The sequence below is a fragment of the Drosophila persimilis genome, unplaced genomic scaffold (genome assembly GCF_003286085.1).
Source record: "Drosophila persimilis strain 14011-0111.01,24,50 unplaced genomic scaffold, DperRS2 tig00000653-arrow-arrow-pilon, whole genome shotgun sequence".
NCBI lineage: Eukaryota > Metazoa > Arthropoda > Insecta > Diptera > Drosophilidae > Drosophila > Drosophila persimilis.
Genome location: NW_020825330.1, coordinates 1560048 through 1579809, shown reverse-complemented (window position 1 = coordinate 1579809; position 19762 = coordinate 1560048). Strand labels below are relative to the sequence as shown.

The 19762-nt window shown below is 52.4% G+C and overlaps 1 protein-coding gene across 1 annotated transcript in view; it reads right to left on the bottom strand.

The window, feature by feature from the left end:
* Positions 1-1629: 1629 nt before the first annotated feature.
* The window catches only part of LOC6597782 (rho guanine nucleotide exchange factor 10), a 94779-nt gene continuing 76646 nt past the window's right edge, over positions 1630-19762 (bottom strand). The window contains exons 2-6 of the mRNA XM_026991107.1: positions 11994-13087; positions 11674-11928; positions 5286-6141; positions 4566-5209; positions 1630-4010 (exon numbers count right to left, since the gene is read on the bottom strand). Coding sequence (XP_026846908.1) covers positions 1647-4010; positions 4566-5209; positions 5286-6141; positions 11674-11928; positions 11994-13087 — 5213 coding nt within the window. The 3' untranslated portion in view covers positions 1630-1646. The remainder of the gene's footprint in view (positions 4011-4565; positions 5210-5285; positions 6142-11673; positions 11929-11993; positions 13088-19762) is intronic.

The window sequence follows — 19762 nt, the reverse complement described above, 5'->3', positions numbered from 1 at the left end:
TATGTGTTGTATATATTTAAGATATTCCTCCTTCTGTTTTCCGTCTTCTGTTTCAGTTGTATATTATTACCAAGTGCCTTAGTTGAAAAAAATCATTTGTTTTACTTGTTTAATTTGTTTGTTGTAAACGTTTACAAATATTCGTGGACACATAGAGTTCTATAAATTGTTGCCGTTTCCGTGGTTCGTGTGCACATCCAATGCATATAAGAGTATGTGCCCCATAACCCCATAATGGTGGGGGGACAAAGATTCGACTAATTTCGTTATGAAATCGTATGAGGAAATGCCTCCGAATGTGTATGTATATTCAATTCAACAAAATTACGACACTGACGACAAGAGGACAAAAGCACGGTACACTGCGCTACACAACAATATAGAGTATTTAGTATGTGATCTAAAAAATTAACTCTTTCTGAGGCATATAAATACAAATGTATGTTTGATCCTCCTGCCAGTTCAATAATAATCAGTTCAACAAACACTTTCATCCATATATCTTATAGCACTGTTCTCTCGTTCACACAATCCGGCCAGTCCCTACTCATATGTGTCGCATATGTATATTGTATAGAAACTCTCTTCTCATTCACGCTTCCTATTTATCATTTATCATTTACTTTTTCGGTTTCATTCTGTTTCAGCTACTACCTTAACAACAAATGGTTTGTACAGACAACATTTCTCATTTCCTTTAGCTTTGTTGGCTTTGCCGCTCCCTTTTCTTAGCCTAGATCTGTAGATTATAGATATATCCATATCAATATCAATATATATATATATAGATATAAATGTATATGTATCTGTATATGTATTTGTATATTCCTTAGCACTCTATATAGTTGATATATAACATGTAGATCTTAAACGACTATCGACAAAAAAAAACACGCGTGTATATTTGGATATTCAGTTATTTACTAAATATATAAAAACTAAAAAAAAAACACATTTTCGTATGGCTACTTTAGATATTAAAAAATAAGAATAAGCGAGAAGGAAACAAATGGATAATGTAGATAATGCAGATAGTGCAGATAATGGAGTTAATGCATAATGGATCGAGTGTGGGATGGGGCTGGGATGCTGTTTTGTTCAGAACGATTCGCTATATATTGTAATAAATATATTCGATATTTTGGGGAATCCCAAAGCTTTATGGGGAAACCCTTCAAAAACTACTACACAAGTAATATGTGGCCGCGGACTTTGTGCCTTAAATATTGGCCTAAATTGTACACCAAAAGCGGTTATGTTTATCGGTTATGTTTATGGTTGTGGTTGTGGTTGTGGTTGTGGTAGTGGTTGCAGGACTCTGTCCCGTTCCATTCCATCCTGCCATTTTAAAACTCCTTCAAGCTGCCGCCCCGCTTTAGCTTCGTGAGCCGCTTCAAGCTGGAGCTCAGTATCCCTCCGGATCCACCGCCGGTGCTGGTGCTGGGAAGAAGGGCCCCGCCCTCGTTGCCGGCGCTGCGATCGCGCTGCATAAACGATCCGCGGAAGCGGACACGTGCGCGTCCCCGCCGCTGCTGCTGCAGCTGCTGTTGCTGCTGCTCTCCCATGCGGCGCCACAGCTCCGTGAGGGGCGGATGGTGCTGGTGGGGTTGCTGCTGAAGGGTGCAGCAGCACACCAACTCCTGATTTTATAATTTCTTCTCCCACACCACTATGTGCGCATCATTGGAGTTGGCCGTCAGTGACGGACTCGACGGCGAGGATCCCCCACTGCCGCCAGCATTCCCCGAGCCGCTCGGTCCGCAGCCGGAGCCAGAGGCCTCGTTTTTGCCACCACTGCCACCCTTGTGGCTGGGCGATGAGTTTGGGCTTTGCCACAAGTGGCGCCAGTAGCCGCGTCCCCCCATCAGGGTGATCACGGTGCGCGGCCCGTCGGCGCTCTGCTGCTGCTGCTGCTTGGTGTTCTGCTTCTGCTTGCGCTTCAGTGTGGCCACGGCAGCCGCTGGCTTGTCCGCCGACTGTCCAGCAGCTCCTGCACCTCCTGCTGCTGCTGCTGCTGAGGTTCCTGCTCCCAAGGTGTTCTCCGTTTTATTGGGAGTGCTGTGCTGGGTCTGGGTCTGGGTCTGCTGCTGATGATGATGGATGTCGGCGGTGGTCATGAGGCCGTTCTCGGAGATGTTGCCCAGGTCGCTGCCAGTGCCGGATGTCTTGTGGCTGGCGCTGCTGCTGTTGCGGGAGACCGATCGGCCGCCAAAGAGACGGATGCCCATGCTCTCCTCGCTGCCCGACGACGTGTATAGGCTGGAGGACTTGGAGTCCACGGACCAATTGGAGAGATCGAGGGAGCGCGGCCTAGAGGCCTTCATGCGCAGGCGCCGATCCAGGGTGCACACCTTGCCGGGTATTGCCGCCAGTTCGGGATCGGATCGACGCATTCCCTCGTACATCATGTCCATGAGATTGCCCTGCGTCCCCTCCTCGGCATCGTAGTCCTCCTTCACGAAGATCAGCTTGCCATAGAGTCCGTACACATCGCAGTAGCCCTGCTCACTGCCATGCTGGGAGCCCGAGCCTGAACCCCCTCCAGCGCTCCCAGAAGCGCCTGATGCGCCGCCTCCAGCCGCTCCACCCGTCGAGCCGTGTCCCCGTGGTAGAGTTTTGGACATTCTGGCATCCTGGGCTGCGCCCAGATCGCGGAACCGCTTGCGATGGAACGCCGGCGAATTGGCCAGCGAAGCCCGGATCTTGGCCGTGAAACTCTGGTCCAGCGATCCCTGCTTGTCCAGCTTGGAGCTGCGCGGCGAGGAAGCGGCCGAGGGAACGGCCGAGTCACCGCTGGCGGCTGGGGCCTCCGTGCTGAGGTCTCGGATCATGACGGAGCCAGAGGGAATCGAGGAGCTATCCGCCGACTTGTTTAGATCGCGGCGCAAAACAACAGAGCAATCGTCGATCTCCAGCTTTGGATCGGCGTCGATGGCCGGCAGCTGGAGGTCGTCGCCCATACTGGGTACTGTCGGTACAGTAAGCCCGGTCAGCGGCGGCTTGTAGGTGGGATAGACCTTCGGGATGAGTGGTAGCAAGAAGGTGATCGGCCCGAAGTGTGCGTGACACGACATGTTGATGCCGCCGCTGATTATGGGCACCCCCTCGAGGCGGGGCAGCGGAATGGTGACAGCGATGCCCACATTGGTGCCCACCCAGAGGAGGCCCTTGCAGGCCATCAGGGCGGTCACATAGACAGAGGTGTTGTTGAGCGGCTGCTCCTTTCGGCCATCGTGGCGCAACACGCTGGACGCAATATTGATATCCTGCAGGTGCTTGAACGTCTCTGTGTGGTAGAGACAGAGCACCGTGGAGTTCTTCAGCGAGATCCACAGGCCGATGCCCGAGTGGGCCATCAGGTTCACCTCCTGGGTGGCCCCGTGCTGCACCTCGAAGCTCCGCTGGATCTCCCCGTTGAGGGCGTTCAGCACGTACACCCGGTTCGAGCACGAGGCATAGATATTCATGTTGATCGGCAGCAGACTGGGCACGGGGAAACCCGTTTCGCCCAGCGCAATCAGCTGCGGATCGCGCATCTGCCAGACCCCGTCGAAGGCCCGCCGATAGATCAGGACGCTGGCATTCGAGAGGGCCACGTAGATGGCATCAAAATGGTAGAGGATCCGCTTCACGGCACCCGGCACAGCGTAGCTGCCGAGCTGCTCCTCCTGCTCCGGATTGCGGGCCGAAAAGATCAACAGCTTGCGGCTGTCGGTGCCCATCCAAATGAGATCGCCCAGCAGGCTCGCTGCCGGCTCCTCGCGCTGGATCTTCCACTGATCCAGTCCCTTGATAAACTCCAGTGCCGACACCTGTGTCTCCTGCAGATCGAAGCCGCCGGCCTCCCTCAAATTGCCCGCCTGCTGCGGATGCTGGGCAAAGATTGCGACGTGCGAGGAGGTACCATCGCTGCTGCACATCCACAAGTAGTTCAGCTGCTTGTGCCGCCGTCGCGCATTGCCGCTCTGCTTCGTGTCGTTGGCAATGCTGTAATAGCATCCACAGCGCACCTGCAATCAAACAAAACAAAGGATATAAGATGGGTAAAAGCAAGCTATGAGCATTCCAAGTGCATTCTTTGGGGTCTTCCGGAAATGCTTCAAAGCACCTGACCAATAGAATCTTTAAAGATGTTCTAACGAAAGGGATTGGATTGCATTGGATTGGTTTGTTATCGTTGTATCGTGTGAAGTAGTACTCATTTGAAGACTCATTTGAATTCATTTTGCTATGACGTGTGCCGCAGCAAAGACGCATCTCTGAGAGAGATACTACGAGTATGTCCATCGGCCTCTCTGCAGATCATTCAAGAAGCCCGTTGTTCGTGTTCTACAATCGTTGATGACTCACTCGTATATTGGGGTATAAATCAGGCTCATTTATTGATGCCTCAAAGAGATGGACACAAGATTAGCTTATTCTTTGAAAAAAGGAGGGACGGAGGGAGAGTGGAGAGTGGAGAGAGGACGAGTGTGCTGCCATTCTGCCTGAAAAGTCTTCCATTTCCCCACGACCCCCTTAGTGGCTCCCCGCTGGTGGCTCGTGATTCCACGAGATGTACGCACCTCGGATTGATGCTGTGACTTGAAGATGGGCATTGCCTTGACAAAGAGCGGCATCTTGCGCGACTGCTTCTGCTGTATAGCCTCCTGGAGCTGCAACTGCTCGGGTGTGTGATGCGGCACCTGGCGATCGGCGGACTGCATGGCCGGGTGGCCCGGCTGGGAGCCACTACGCTCCCAGGCGGGAGAGTTGTTCGGATCGAGGGCCAGCTGGGCCAGGCGCAGCTCCGTGATCCACTCCTTCTTCACGTGCGGACTCTGCGTCTGGAATGTGAAGGTCTCCTCCTTGCCGGACTTGTGGCGGCCGACCACCTGCAGACAGCACGAGTCCACCCAGGCCATTTCCTCGTCCTTGCGCTGAATAGAGCCCTGTATGGCATTCAGGACGGTGCGCGTCGTGTTGGCATTCAGATCCTTGTAGCTGCCCTTGAGGCTCCCCACCAGATCGTGGATGCGCGAGATCACCTCGTAGTCGTACATCAGAGTGCTCATCTCGCTGCACAGGTTGTCGGCACCGCTTGTCAAAGCCGCGGCCGGAGAGCTGCTGTCCGCTCCGCCATGGCCAGGAAGAGTGCCGTGGGCGTAGGGGCTGCCGGTGGCGTGGCCAGTGCTGCCGTTGGACTTGAGACTGCCGCCGCGATTGAGACCTGCGAGACGATGCAAGATGCAAGAGTTGAGGATTAAGGACTTCGAAAATATATATTCGATGTACGATGTATTCACCTGCTGTGAGGATTCGCGACAGCGTCGCCGATGTGCTGTTGTCCACAATCTCGACATCGTTGACGGGGAACATCCACTTGAAGGTGAGCTTCTCGGTGGCCCCAAAGTCGTGCGACTGCTTGGGAGCCACGGACACGCAGATGACCTTGTCGTTGAGCAGCAGCAGCCGTCGCTGCTTGCACTTCACCATGAGCCCGGCCTGGTTAAACTCCATGTGGGTGACATTGTCCTCGCGCAGAAGGTACCGGGGACGCGGACCGCTGCCGTCGGCGCTGACGCTGACGCTGCTGAGGGCGCGCGTGTTGAAGGTGCCCGAGATGTGGCCGAGCATCTCCTTGAAGGCCTGATACTGCTCCGCCTCGCGCTTGCTCTCGTTGAGCAGTTCGGCGAGCAGCTCCAGCTGCGAGAGGGCCAGCTGCAGGGACATGCGGTCGTGGTGGCCCTGGGGCGTGTACTTGAGCAGGTCCTGCAGGAACAGTATGAACTGGGGAAAGCGCTGCACGGGCTTCACCATCAGCCCGAAGAACGACAGACGGTCGTGGGCGCTGATCTGCTTCACCTTGAAGAAGTCAGCCAGCGCGGACTTGCGCTTCTCCTCCATCTTGGCCAACTCCATGGCCGCCGAGAAGTTGTTGATGAAGCCCGAGTAGATCTCCAGCAGCTGCGGCTTCCCAAAGGCGCTCACGAAACAGTCGCCGATCTTCTCGTCCCTGTCCCAATTGCGCACGCACTCAGCCAGCGAGATGCGGAACAGCTTGTGCGAGTGCAGGATGTCCGGCAGGCAATGGAACAGGGTGGCGATCTTCACTGGATTCAGAACGGGTGGGTTGCACTCCTCCAGGGGTTTCTTGTAATCCTAAACAGATCCAAAGGACAAAGAACAAAGAAAAAAGAACAAAGAACAGAAGAGAGATTCTCATTAGTTGCGTGTTGGGTTCCCCTTCGAGGTTCGACATTCGAGATGATGTGTTGGTTTACCAAAACAGCTACCTCCTTGGGGATTGTATCTGTTCAAGGACCTGCTCTTGGCTTGTGCTTTGATTTTCGGTTCGATTTTGTGTGTGGTATTCGGGTTATTGTCTTTTGTTTGGTTCTAATTTTGCAACTACTTTGCGTGTACGAGTACGAGTGTAGATACAGATACAGATACAGATTCAATGTGTGTGTGTGCACGTGTTGGTTAGTGTTAGGTGTTTAGTGTTTAGATTAGGATTACGATTAGTTATGAAGATTCAGCATATGGCATATGGCATATGGCATATGGCATATTTAATGCATGGGAACAGGATGGATGGCATGTAAAGAGATCAAATGATTTGACATGAGATTAATGGTTAATGGTTAATGGTTAATCACAGGCGGTTTACACTACAGGTGCTACAGAGGTTACGATAGTTACGATATATCGGTGGGGGTAGCTATGAGTAATACGGGGAAGGAGGGGGTGTCATGCATTCATGGATCTGGATCTAGAGTCTCGTTTAGCGGTGGGCAGGCCTTTGAAGCCATTCTCTTTGCCAGCATTCGCCTGTGTGTCCCGAGTCCGAGCATCAATATGCCGCGTCAAGGACATGCCCACCGCTTCCTTCCCGTAGGTCTAGGGTCTTGGAAGGCCCCTCTTAATTCGTTGAACAAGTACTCGTAAGGGCCCATAAGAGACCTGACTTTTCCCTACTTTGATTTACACTTCATTTGATACTTGATATTTCCACAACGAGTCAGATCAAGTCTGGAGTAATCAGAGCCTTACAATCAATCTCATTCTATCCCCACAACCCAAACGGATCTAAACTACATACAAGAATTGATTTGTAGATTCATTTATCATGGCTGATGTACTGGAGGAGGGTCAAGAGTCGGGCAGTTCGCTGGCAGAATCGACCCTGCCGAAAACAGAGGAGCAACTGATGGCCGAAGCCTTCGGCCAGGTCAAGGTGCTGGTGGAGGCTGGACAGAAAGAGGGGTATCTGCAGCTGCAGCCCGCGGAGGTGCACAAGTTCGTGGTGGCCAGCTACTACGATGACCTAGTCGAGGAGTTCGCTGAAGCCGACCAGCAGGAGGTCGGCAGGTGGGCCACAGCCACACCCTTGGGCCCGCTGATCAATCGGATCGAGCCGCAGGACGAGCAGCAGTTGGGGAAAATCCAAATGGATCCGATCACGGGCGAGCGCTACATGCTGGTGCCCATTGAAATCAATCTTCTTATCGACAGCGACAAAATATGCGACATGTTTGATGTGGAATTGGATGGCATGCTGCATCAGGACGTCCACAAGATTGTCAAGGAGGAGATGCTCGAGAGGGAGACAATTGTGCTCGAGGTGCTTCAGAGTGGGGATCAGCAGGAGGTTGTGGATCTGTCAGTAACCTTCAAAGCCTCTTTACAGACAACAGGGGAGAATGTAGCGGATCAGGAGGATCCCCCAATGGAGGAACCTCGAGGAGAAACACAGGAGCGGCAGCCTCAAGAAAACATCCAGAAGGAGGATCCACAAGCGAAGATCCAAAAGGAAGATCTTCAAGAGGAGAGCCAGAAGGAGGAGCACCCTCAGGTGAAGGTTCAGCAGCAGGAGCACCAAGAGAACAGCCAAAAGCAGCATCCACAGGGCGCGGTACAGAAGAAGGGCCAGAAGAATAAGCGTCGAAAGAAGAGCCAGAAAGAGAAGCCTCAAGCGAAGAGCCAGAAGGAGGAGCCCCAAGAAGAGGGCCAGAAGGAGAAGCCTCAAGAGGAGAACCAGAAGGAGGATCCTCAGGAGGAAAGCCAGAAGCATAAACCTCAAAACAAGAACCAGAAGGCGAAGTCTCAAGCGAAGACCCAGAAGGAGGAGCCCCAAGAAGAGGGCCAGAAGGAGAAGCCTCAAGAGAAGAACCAGAAGGAGGATCCTCAGGAGGAAAGCCAGAAGTATAAACCTCAAAACAAGAACCAGAAGGCGAAGCCTCAAAAGAAGAGCCAGAAGGAGGAGCCCCAAGAAGAGGGCCAGAAGGAGAAGCCTGAAGAGAAGAACCAGAAGGAGGATCCTCAGGAGGAAAGCCAGAAGCATAAACCTCAAAACAAGAACCAGAAGGCGAAGTCTCAAGCGAAGACCCAGAAGGAGGAGCCCCAAGAAGAGGGCCAGAAGGAGATGCCTGAAGAGAAGAACCAGAAGGAGGATCCTCAGGAGGAAAGCCAGAAGCATAAACCTCAAAACAAGAACCAGAAGGCGAAGCCTCAAGCGAAGAGCCAGAAGGAGGAGTCCCAAGAAGAGGGCCAGAAGGAGAAGCCTCAAGAGGAGAACCAGAAGGAGGATCCTCAGGAGGAAAGCCAGAAGTACAAACCTCAAAACAAGAACCAGAAGGCGAAGCCTCAAGCGAAGACCCAGAAGGAGGAGCCCCAAGAAGCGGGCCAGAAGGAGAAGCCTGAAGAGAAGAACCAGAAGGAGGATCCTCAGGAGGAAAGCCAGAAGCATAAACCTCAAAACAAGAACCAGAAGGCGAAGTCTCAAGCGAAGAGCCAGAAGGAGGAGTCCCAAGAAGAGGGCCAGAAGGAGAAGCCTCAAGAGAAGAACCAGAAGGAGGATCCTCAGGAGGAAAGCCAGAAGTACAAACCTCAAAACAAGAACCAGAAGGCGAAGTCTCAAGCGAAGACCCAGAAGGAGGAGCCCCAAGAAGAGGGCCAGAAGGAGAAGCCTGAAGAGAAGAACCAGAAGGAGGATCCTCAGGAGGAAAGCCAGAAGCATAAACCTCAAAACAAGAACCAGAAGGCGAAGCCTCAAGCGAAGACCCAGAAGGAGGAGCCCCAAGAAGAGGGCCAGAAGGAGAAGCCTGAAGAGAAGAACCAGAAGGAGGATCCTCAGGAGGAAAGCCAGAAGTACAAACCTCAAAACAAGAACCAGAAGGCGAAGTCTCAAGCGAAGACCCAGAAGGAGGAGCCCCAAGAAGAGGGCCAGAAGGAGAAGCCTCAAGAGAAGAACCAGAAGGAGGATCCTCAGGAGGAAAGCCAGAAGTACAAACCTCAAAACAAGAACCAGAAGGCGAAGCCTCAAGCGAAGACCCAGAAGGAGGAGCCCCAAGAAGAGGGCCAGAAGGAGAAGCCTGAAGAGAAGAACCAGAAGGAGGATCCTCAGGAGGAAAGCCAGAAGCATAAACCTCAAAACAAGAACCAGAAGGCGAAGCCTCAAGCGAAGACCCAGAAGGAGGAGCCCCAAGAAGAGGGCCAGAAGGAGAAGCCTGAAGAGAAGAACCAGAAGGAGGATCCTCAGGAGGAAAGCCAGAAGTACAAACCTCAAAACAAGAACCAGAAGGCGAAGCCTCAAGCGAAGACCCAGAAGGAGGAGCCCCAAGAAGAGGGCCAGAAGGAGAAGCCTGAAGAGAAGAACCAGAAGGAGGATCCTCAGGAGGAAAGCCAGAAGTACAAACCTCAAAACAAGAACCAGAAGGCGAAGTCTCAAGCGAAGACCCAGAAGGAGGAGCCCCAAGAAGAGGGCCAGAAGGAGAAGCCTGAAGAGAAGAACCAGAAGGAGGATCCTCAGGAGGAAAGCCAGAAGCATAAACCTCAAAACAAGAACCAGAAGGCGAAGCCTCAAAAGAAGAGCCAGAAGGAGGAGCCCCAAGAAGAGGGCCAGAAGGGGAAGCCTCAAGAGGAGAACCAAAAGGAGGATCCTCAGGAGGGAAGCCAGAAGTACAAACCTCAAAACAAGAACCAGAAGGCGAAGCCTCAAGCGAAGACCCAGAAGGAGGAGCCCCAAGAAGCGGGCCAGAAGGAGAAGCCTCAAGAGGAGAACCAAAAGGAGGATCCTCAGGAGGAAAGCCAGAAGTACAAACCTCAAAACAAGAACCAGAAGGCGAAGTCTCAAGCGAAGACCCAGAAGGAGGAGCCCCAAGAAGAGGGCCAGAAGGAGAAGCCTCAAGAGAAGAACCAGAAGGAGGATCCTCAGGAGGAAAGCCAGAAGTACAAACCTCAAAACAAGAACCAGAAGGCGAAGTCTCAAGCGAAGACCCAGAAGGAGGAGCCCCAAGAAGAGGGCCAGAAGGAGAAGCCTGAAGAGAAGAACCAGAAGGAGGATCCTCAGGAGGAAAGCCAGAAGCATAAACCTCAAAACAAGAACCAGAAGGCGAAGCCTCAAAAGAAGAGCCAGAAGGAGGAGCCCCAAGAAGAGGGCCAACAGGGGAAGCCTCAAGAGGAGAACCAAAAGGAGGATCCTCAGGAGGGAAGCCAGAAGTACAAACCTCAAAACAAGAACCAGAAGGCGAAGCCTCAAGCGAAGACCCAGAAGAAGGAGCCCCAAGAAGCGGGCCAGAAGGAGAAGCCTCAAGAGGAGAACCAAAAGGAGGATCCTCAGGAGGGAAGCCAGAAGTACAAACCTCAAAACAAGAACCAGAAGGCGAAGCCTCAAGCGAAGACTCAGAAGGAGGAGCCCCAAGAAGAGGGCCAGAAGGAGAAGCCTGAAGAGAAGAACCAGAAGGAGGATCCTCAGGAGGAAAGCCAGAAGCATAAACCTCAAAACAAGAACCAGAAGGCGAAGCCTCAAAAGAAGAGCCAGAAGGAGGAGCCCCAAGAAGAGGGCCAGAAGGGGAAGCCTCAAGAGGAGAACCAAAAGGAGGATCCTCAGGAGGGAAGCCAGAAGTACAAACCTCAAAACAAGAACCAGAAGGCGAAGCCTCAAGCGAAGACCCAGAAGGAGGAGCCCCAAGAAGCGGGCCAGAAGGAGAAGCCTCAAGAGGAGAACCAAAAGGAGGATCCTCAGGAGGGAAGCCAGAAGTACAAACCTCAAAACAAGAACCAGAAGGCGAAGCCTCAAGCGAAGACCCAGAAGGAGGAGCCCCAAGAAGCGGGCCAGAAGAAGATGCCTCAAGAAGAGAACCAGAAGGAGGATCCTCAAGGGAAGAGCCAGAAAGAGAAGCCTCAAAAGAAGACTCTAAATGAGCCTCCAAACTTCATGGAGGCGATGATCATTGTGCCCCCGATAACCTTCTCGCTCAAAGAGCGCTTCGTCCAAGGGCCACACCAGAATGCGCGGACAGCACCTTCTTCCGAGGTGTAGCAGCAGCAGCAGCCACAGGAAGAAGGATGGAAGGGTAGTCGGACGAGAGAGGACTCCGCACCACCCACTCTCAATAATTTCGGAGCCTCAACAGAAGCCAGAGGAGAGCAGAATGACCTAGAGATCGGAGCAGGACTGAGTGGAGCTCTAAGCCATTTTGTTGTCCTCTGACTTTCAACTAAAAATTACGAGTACACAGTGTTTACAGATCTTTGCTTTTTCTAAATATAAATTAGGCGATCGTTCTATCGTTATATTTGGCTGTGTCTGTGGCTGTAGCTGTAGCTGCAGCTTCCTTCCAGGGGATTCCCTTCCACATCCGTCCCCTACGGTTCCACCAGCATCATCGGACATTGCCTGGTACTCACATTGACTAGACGCTGGAGGGTAGCCACATACGAGTTCTCGCTGTGCACGATGGCTGCCACAATGTGGCGCCGCTTGAGCTGCTGCTGCGAGAGCCCGGCCGGTGCCGGGGGCAGCATCGGCACGATCAGACGTCCGTGGGCCGTTCGGGTACTCCCATTGGCGGCTCCACGACTGCCTCCCGGTGTCAGCATCATGTCCATGTCGAAGCGACTGCCGGCCACTGCAGCTGCCGCTGATGCCTCGTCATCTTCGTTCTGAAAGAGGGACAAGGCAAGGGACTCATTTAGGTGCTTTCCTTCGGATTGGGGGGACTACTTACCTCCGGTACTCCGGGCATCATCTTGCTGGCGCCCAATGTGCAGAGCTTACCGGGCGAGGCGCTGTCCTGCGCGGTTCCTGCCCCTAATTTTGACGAGGCGGTACCAGCCGCCGATGCCGATGCGGATGCCGCTGCAGCCGCATCTGGGGTGTCGAAACTGGCATTCGTCGACTGGCGGACATCGTACTGGTGCGTGGAGCCGCGACGTATCGAGAACCAGCGCGAGAGCCGTCCGCCTGGGGACTCGCCGGGTGTCGTGAGGTCCTCGCGCTGTGAGCCTGTGCCCCCACCGCCGCCAGAGGCGGGCAGAGTGCAGGCGCTAGCCCTGCGCATAATCATGCTGCTGCTGCTATCTGTGACTGCCGTTTGTCCAGAGCTATTGGAAGTGCCGGTTGCTGATGCTGCTGTGCCTGAACCGGAACCGGAAGCGGGTCCTGTGCCTGTGCCGGTGCCGGTGCCGGCCGTGCGCCATTTGTCAAAGGACAAATGCTGCTTGGCCTTGTTGAAGGTGGAACGCAATTGCGAATTGCGTTGATTGTTGGCGCTTAAAGAACTCACGCTGCTGCTGGTCTGCTCCTCTTCGGTTAATACCTCCTCGTCGGAGTGGCACGCAGTGGGGGGTGCTTCCCGTTCCCGTTCCCGTTCCCTCTCCCTCTCCCGTTCACTCTCACGACTCGGCGACTTGTTGTCCCGCTCACTGCTGGTGCTGCTGCAGGCGCCGCTGCTGCCTACGACTGCCCCAACGCCAACGCCAACACCAACGGCAGCCTGGCCACCGTTGGCGCTGAAGCTTCCGCCGGCAATTGTGGGGGCGCCGATGTCCTGGCTGGCGCTAGGACTGGCCTTCAGACAGAGATTGTTAAGGGACCTCTGCTGCTGCTGCTGCTGCTGCTGCTGCTCTCGCTGCTCCCGCTGCTCGGCAATGCGTCGACTGAAGGCGCTATGCAGCTGCGCTGTTGTGATGCTGGCGTTGTGCCCCGGATTGATCGACGACGGCGAGTGGATGAACGAGGACGTCTGCTGCTGCTGCTGCTGCTGCTGTTGCTGATCGTCCAAGGTGTCCTCCCATGAGCCGGAGTTTATTCGATGCTCATCTGAAAGATGCAAAAGAACGGCCGGAAAGAGTGTTACTTCGATGATTGATTGGAAAACGGTGTGTGGAATTGGTGTGAATGTGGATCCACACGTACCATGTATAGAGCCATTCTAGAGCCATTCAATGGCCAATTACTGTGCGCTTTGCAAGTGAGTTAATTGTGGGCAAACACACACATTGTGGCCCATATGCAGGTCTAGTTGGCCAACATTTGACCGAAAACAGGATTTGGCCATGGCCATGTCTGGTTGTGGCAGCAGTGGCTTGCCGCTTGATGCTTGCGGCGTGGGATTCGCGCTGATCAAAGTGCCAAAGCCGCCGCCGCCGCCGCCGCCAAAGTTCTGGCCAACACTCAAGCACTCACACTCATGCCAGTGCGAATGCGAATGCGATTGCGAATACGAGTGAGTGCCTGGTCTGTGCTGCTCTGGAGAGTGTGGGCCAACTGTCAAGTGGTGGCCATGGTGGCCATGGTGGCCATGGGGCAACCTCCCACACACAGACACACAACTCCGCCCGACCAGCAGCAGCAGCAGCAGCAGCAGCATTAGAATTCGAATTAGAGGCAGCTATGGGCAGAATATATTTGAATACCCTTCACCTTTCAGGAGGCAATAGCGGCACTGCGACTCGTCACGCGTTCGTTGTGCGTATTTTTTTTTGCACTCTCGGGCATTGCCTTTGTGGCGTCCTCGCTTGTGTGCCTCACGGCAATGGACCTGGACAGCCGTCTCGGTCTTCGGGCTTTGCTTTCTCTGTCCCGAAATCTGCACTGGAGGGGGGATGGGACCCTCCCCCCATCCCCCACTTAATCCATTCTCAAATATTGTGGGTTTGTGTCCCCAAAAAGAGGGAGAAAAATTGTATAAATATTTTGCGCAAGTTGTGAAAACATCTTCAGACTACGACCGAAGGGAGAGAAGGGGGATGAAATTCGCTTTTACAAAATTGAGTTTGTGTAACTTTTAGGCAGGCAAAAGCCCTGAAAGTCCTCAAAGTCCTGGGCCCCACACTTTTCACATATTGAAAAGAGCAATGGATGAGGGGAATGGGGCTCGTTCTGGTGCTGGGGCTGGTGCTGGGGCTGGTGCTGGGCATCGTTTAAGTTGATTGCCGGCAAAAACATACATCTTTTTGTGCATACACTCTGATTAACATAATCTCCAAATACACACGCGACTGCTGTGGATGGGAGTGGAGGGGAGTGGATGGGAGTGGAGGGGAGGGGGCGTCTTTATAATTAATCTTAAATAACTTTCGATGGGAGAATGAGAAAAGGCAATATGCCGATGCCAGACAGCCCCATCCTTGGCGGAGACCTTCAATTCATACACTGACCGAAAAAAATGTATCCTTTGAACTTTCTCCGTGGATTTGCGTTTAATACAAATTTTCAAGCATTTTTCATTGCCTCGTGCTGCACAAGAAATCCCTGAATGCAGCATCACGAAGAGTGATCGAACAGGTTGGGCAATGAAGACACACTCGGGGCGCCGGGGATGTTTGAACACCTGGTCAAAGGCCAGCCCTCGTATTTACTGATAGAGCAGCGAGTCCTTAAGCGGCGGATCAAGTTCCAATATAGTTCCAACTCCTTGACTTCCTTTAAGAGATATTCACTTGAAGTGAGGCTGGAATTATTATCGAACACTTCGATCTGACGCTAGATATATCTATTCCAGACATCGATCCGTCTTATAGCTAGTTACTTGCTATTTTTATGCCCAAGAAGTTCTGTGATACGATAGATAGATACGCATCAACAGACGAAGGAAGCATCCTTCGCTTTCCAAACATCTGTGGATGCTTTCCATAGGGAGATTGCCTTCTGTAGCCCTGTAGGCCCACTGGGGGGGTACTGCATATGCGGGTACACCCACGCGAGAGATTCTTTTGAGTGTTACCCCAAATACCGATCCCACTCTACGAAAACGAATGGATATCCTCTCTCTGCATAGACTTTGGTTTTCGCTTTTTGGATTATGTAACGAAACATCACGTATACGCACTGCACTGCACTGCCCTGCGTTTGTGTTTCGTGAATCGTTTTGCTCATTAATTATCATCATGGATATGGATATGGATATGGATATGGATATGTGTGTGTGCGCGTGCAACAGTTAGCGGAAACCACATGGCACGCAAAGATATCCACCGCTCCTCCGCTCCGCCACTCCTTTTTTGCATAATGGAAAATGATTTTGCGAGTCAAAAATTAATCATACGCCATACGCGAGGCAGCAGCCCGCGGGGGAGTCGCCGTCGCCGTCGCCGTCGCCATCTTCCATCTTCCATCTCTCGCGAGATTCTCTCTCATGCAATAGTTTTCGTGAGCTTTTTTGCATAACATTTGCTTTGCTGCCTATTGGTCCATCAGTCAGTCAGTCATCTAGTCATTCGGTTAGTCATTCAGTCAATCATTCACTCCATTCGATGCCATTTCAGCTGGTCTCTGCGTTTCTGCCAATTGCTGCGAGTGATTAATGAGCCACTCATTAATGCCGAATGCCGAATGCCGAATGCAGAACAACAGGCGAGAGATCTCTGCGAATGCGAATGCTAATGCTAATGCTCCCCCCTCTCTCCCCGTCTCCCCGTCTCCCTTCCCTCCTTCCTTTCCAGCGCACTTTAAATTATACAAATTATATACGAGTACTCGGTACATACGTTCTTTATTGTTTTGCCAACTCATTTCACGCCCACAGGTCGAGCAGCAAGCAGCTAAAACACACAGAGCCAAAGCCATAGACAGATCCAAAGCCGCCGCCAGAGACAAAGGCAAAGACAAAGAGAGCCACGGATCGCGGGTCTCGGGTCTCGGTTCTCGGTTCTCGGGTCCATTGCTAATTGAAATGACAAATGCAAAAAAAACCAAACGAAAAGCCATGGAGGAGGTTGAGCCCACAGACAGGCAGATTATGGAATACCCTTTTGGCTGTACGAGCATTACGCTACGCTACCCTCAAGATCTATTCGAAGTAGATCTAGCTCTTCGCGCGCGGCGGAGGAGTAGCTGTAGGTCTCAAAGGTCAGAGGTAAGATTCATTCTGAATTCCTAATCGTTCGACAGCTCTGACTTTGAACAAAAATATTTCACTCGAAAAGGCCCGCCGAATGCAGGCCAGAAGCTGGAGCTGGAGCTGGAGCTGGAGCTGGAACTAGTGGAACGACAAGTTCTTCTGGGAAATCATTCTCAATCGAGAGACAAGGTGCTGCCGCACCGCCACCTCATTTGGTACACCTTCAGCACAAACCGAGCCAGAGATTCCTTCTTCGAGGCACAGGCCCTGTTTGGGATTGGGGTTGTCCCTGTCTCTGGTGCTATCTTTGAAGCCTGAAACCCTCCCGCACTCCGCCTCCACTTGCCACATCTCTCACACGTGTGTCTGTCTCTGTAATAAGTGTGGAAATTGCTTTCCATTTGCAATTTTGATGCCGCACATCCCTACCGCCGAGTAGGTGCCAGGTGGCAGGTGCCAGGAGCCAAGAGCTGTGCTGGAGTCAAAGTCAAAGTCTAGCGCGTGCCTTTTGTCATAAACTAATTATTATAATGTAAATCACACACATGGCAGCAGCAGCAACAGCAGTAGATTCCTGAAGGGAAAAGCTAATGGCATTCCTGCTGCATATTCATGAATGCCACACCAGCAGATTGACAGGAGTCAAGTGACTGGAGGCAATCAAATCGAGAGGCACTTTGCAATGAGTTTTACTTATTCACAGAGATTCCCAGGATGTGTTCATCTAACGCTATTCGCATCGCTATTCGCGCTCATTTGAGGTGCAATAAGTATCTCAAGCAAAGGAGGACACTTTGACACCTCTTTGGGCCTCAAACTGAGTGGCAAATGGCTCACAGATGCTCACAGATGCATTCAAGCAAGCAGGAATGACACTCCATGGGGAAGGGGCTTCTTCTGATTCCCGAGAGTGAATTCTCATGACAAATGGATGCCTTTTCTCGATTCGATTGGGGATCGATCTCATCGAATATCGATCTTGCACTTGTTCGATTCTTATCGATTGCCAATCGATTGGCTGGAATCGATCGATCAACTGGCGATCCATCGTTTCTTGGCGACTGTCTGTGCTGGAAAGAAGGGAAAACAAGCCTGCGATTGAGAGACAAAGCAGGAGATCAATCCATTCCATTTCTCTCTCCCTCTCTCCCTCGCTCCATGTCCGTGAGAGTGGCTCTGAATTTTCCTACTCCCATTGCATTGCGTGTCGGAGTGAAAAAAACTGTGCCAAAAACCATGGAGAAAACCAAATTGGGGGAATGGGAATGGGAGTCTCGGCGAGATTCCGAGTCAAAATTAATGACATCGAAAATTAGGCAGAGCAAGAAAGAGAGTGGGGCACGAGAAACTCTCTCTCTCTCTCTCTCTCCCTCTCTCAAGAGTGAGAGCCTGCCTCTGTCTCTGCCTCTGTTGCAGCTGCAGTGATAAACTTTTGCAACTTTACGACTTCATTAATAAAATTGAAAACTGTTCGGCCTGTTAACGGTGATCATCGTTGGCCCCATAGAAAGAGATAGAGAGAGAGTCAGCGAGTGGGGTGCTGGGGTGCTGGGGAGCTGGGGTGCTGGGGCGGTGGTGGGGGCCAAGCAATTAAATTCTGTTCAATTTGCCAGAGAGCCAGGAAAAAAACGCCAAACAAAAATTGGGTTAAAATGCCGCAGAGTCGGTCTGTCCGTCCCGGTCGGGGCTCTCGACCGATCGGCCAAATGTTCGTTTTTGGCTAAATGATTTTTCGTTTGTTGACTCAATCAATGAGTCAATGGGGGGCTGGGTGGGGGGAGAGGTGAGTGGTTGTGCCACAGCGAACAGCAGCAGCTGCCACAGACAGTCAATTTGCCCAGAGATTTGCACTTAATTATGCCCGAAACCACCTCAAAGACAGACACACTCTCAGGGGCCAATATTCGTGTATTTCTCCGTGTATTTTGTGGTGCGAAAAGTCCGTGTTTTGTTCTTGTTTCGAATTCGATTTCGGTCTCGTGTTCTATTTATTGCGCCTTCGGGCTAGCGGGCTGGCGGGCTCCACGAGCAAATTGCTTTTTAAGTTCTCCTCCAACGAACATCGAACATCGCAAACGGCAGAAGAGATCAAACCAAAGACACATTTATATCCGAAATAAAATGGAAAACCTCGCAACTGCGGGAAAGGTGTTAATGTGAGGAAAAGCAGGAGGGTCAGAGGTGGATACACGGATGGAGGGATGGATGGGAGGGAGGGACTCTTTGCGAATGGTTTCCATGAAAACTTGACTGACTCAAAAGCGCCAGGGAAACTGTGCGAGAGGCGAGTGGCGAGTGGCGAGAGGCGAGAGGCGAGAGGCGAGGGCTCTCCGATGACCTGGAAAACACGAGCCGCAAAGAAGCTTGCAGCCAAAAAGCGGCTTACGGCGCACCAGCCTTCGGAGCAGGGGAAATAAAAAGGGGAATTAGTGAATTTTACATGGAAGCAGCTTTGCCCGTGTTCTGGGAGTTTACTCCCTTCTTGTGGCAGTACTTTGAATGGCGTTCAAGGAACTGCGCCTGAAGCTGCTGCTGTGCCACTAATGCCCTGCATCTTGAGCCATCTTTCGCTGGAATTCTGCACAAGAGGCTAACAAATCTGCGATATTTCAATGCCATGCCGTCGAGAGCTTTAAAAGGGGTTCGAAGGCCAGGTCTTCAAGCATCCAAATGGGAGGCCTTACCGAATAGATCTGGGGTTGCACTTCTGCCTTCTGGTTCCATTTGAGGAGATCCGAACCGAACCGAACCGAACCGAACCAGACGGGGAACAGGCGAACGACTGCCTGGGCCATTGGCCATTGGCTGGTGTGGAGGCAATCGGCCAAAGGGCCTTCCGCCTTCCGCCTTCCGCCTGGCGGCCCCGTTCTGTCCGTCTCCGTTCATCAATAGTTAAGGCATTTGGATTATAGATATTCGATTGCCAATTGCCCCCGGGATGACCTTGTTAATGTCAAGCGGCACGCCTCCCACATAATCCATCCGCCATTCCGATTCTGCAATCGACACTCTCCCGCTCTCCCGCTCTCCCTCTCTCTCCGTGTGTCCCCGTCTCTGTTTGTCGGTCGGGAACTAGTTTTCCCCATTTTCCAATAGCCGTAGGTGGCAGGAGAGCCGCCACAAAGTTAGTCAGTCAGCGGTACAGATATTCATTGTCCCACATGAATTATTTAAGCGGTGCAGCGCTGATTGGATACCTCGGCGTACTCGCGCCCATGTGAAAAGCGCCAGATCCAAATTAAACACAGCGCCGCAAAGTGCCACAGAGCGCCGCAAAGAGCGCCGCAAAGAGCGCGTGGCATATAATTTTTCCTCCGCCCGTGCACCCGTCCGTCCGTCCGTCCACCCGTGCACTTTTCGTTGTTCTCTCGTTTTTCTTTCTTTCAATTGCAACTTTGGCTTCGAGTGGGTCTGCGCTTTTGAGGTATGTCAGAGGAGGCATGCGGCATGCGGCATGCGGCATGGGGCACGGTGCACTGCTGTGGGCTCTCCTTCTCCTACTCGGTGCTATTCATGTGAATGAACAGCCAACCCAACCCAACCATCCAAAACCCGGGAGACGAGATGGCTCCCAGCCATGCCACGCCACGCGACGACATGGACTCGACTCCAAGTCAACTCGAAGTCAACTCGAACTCAATTGCTTGGGCCAC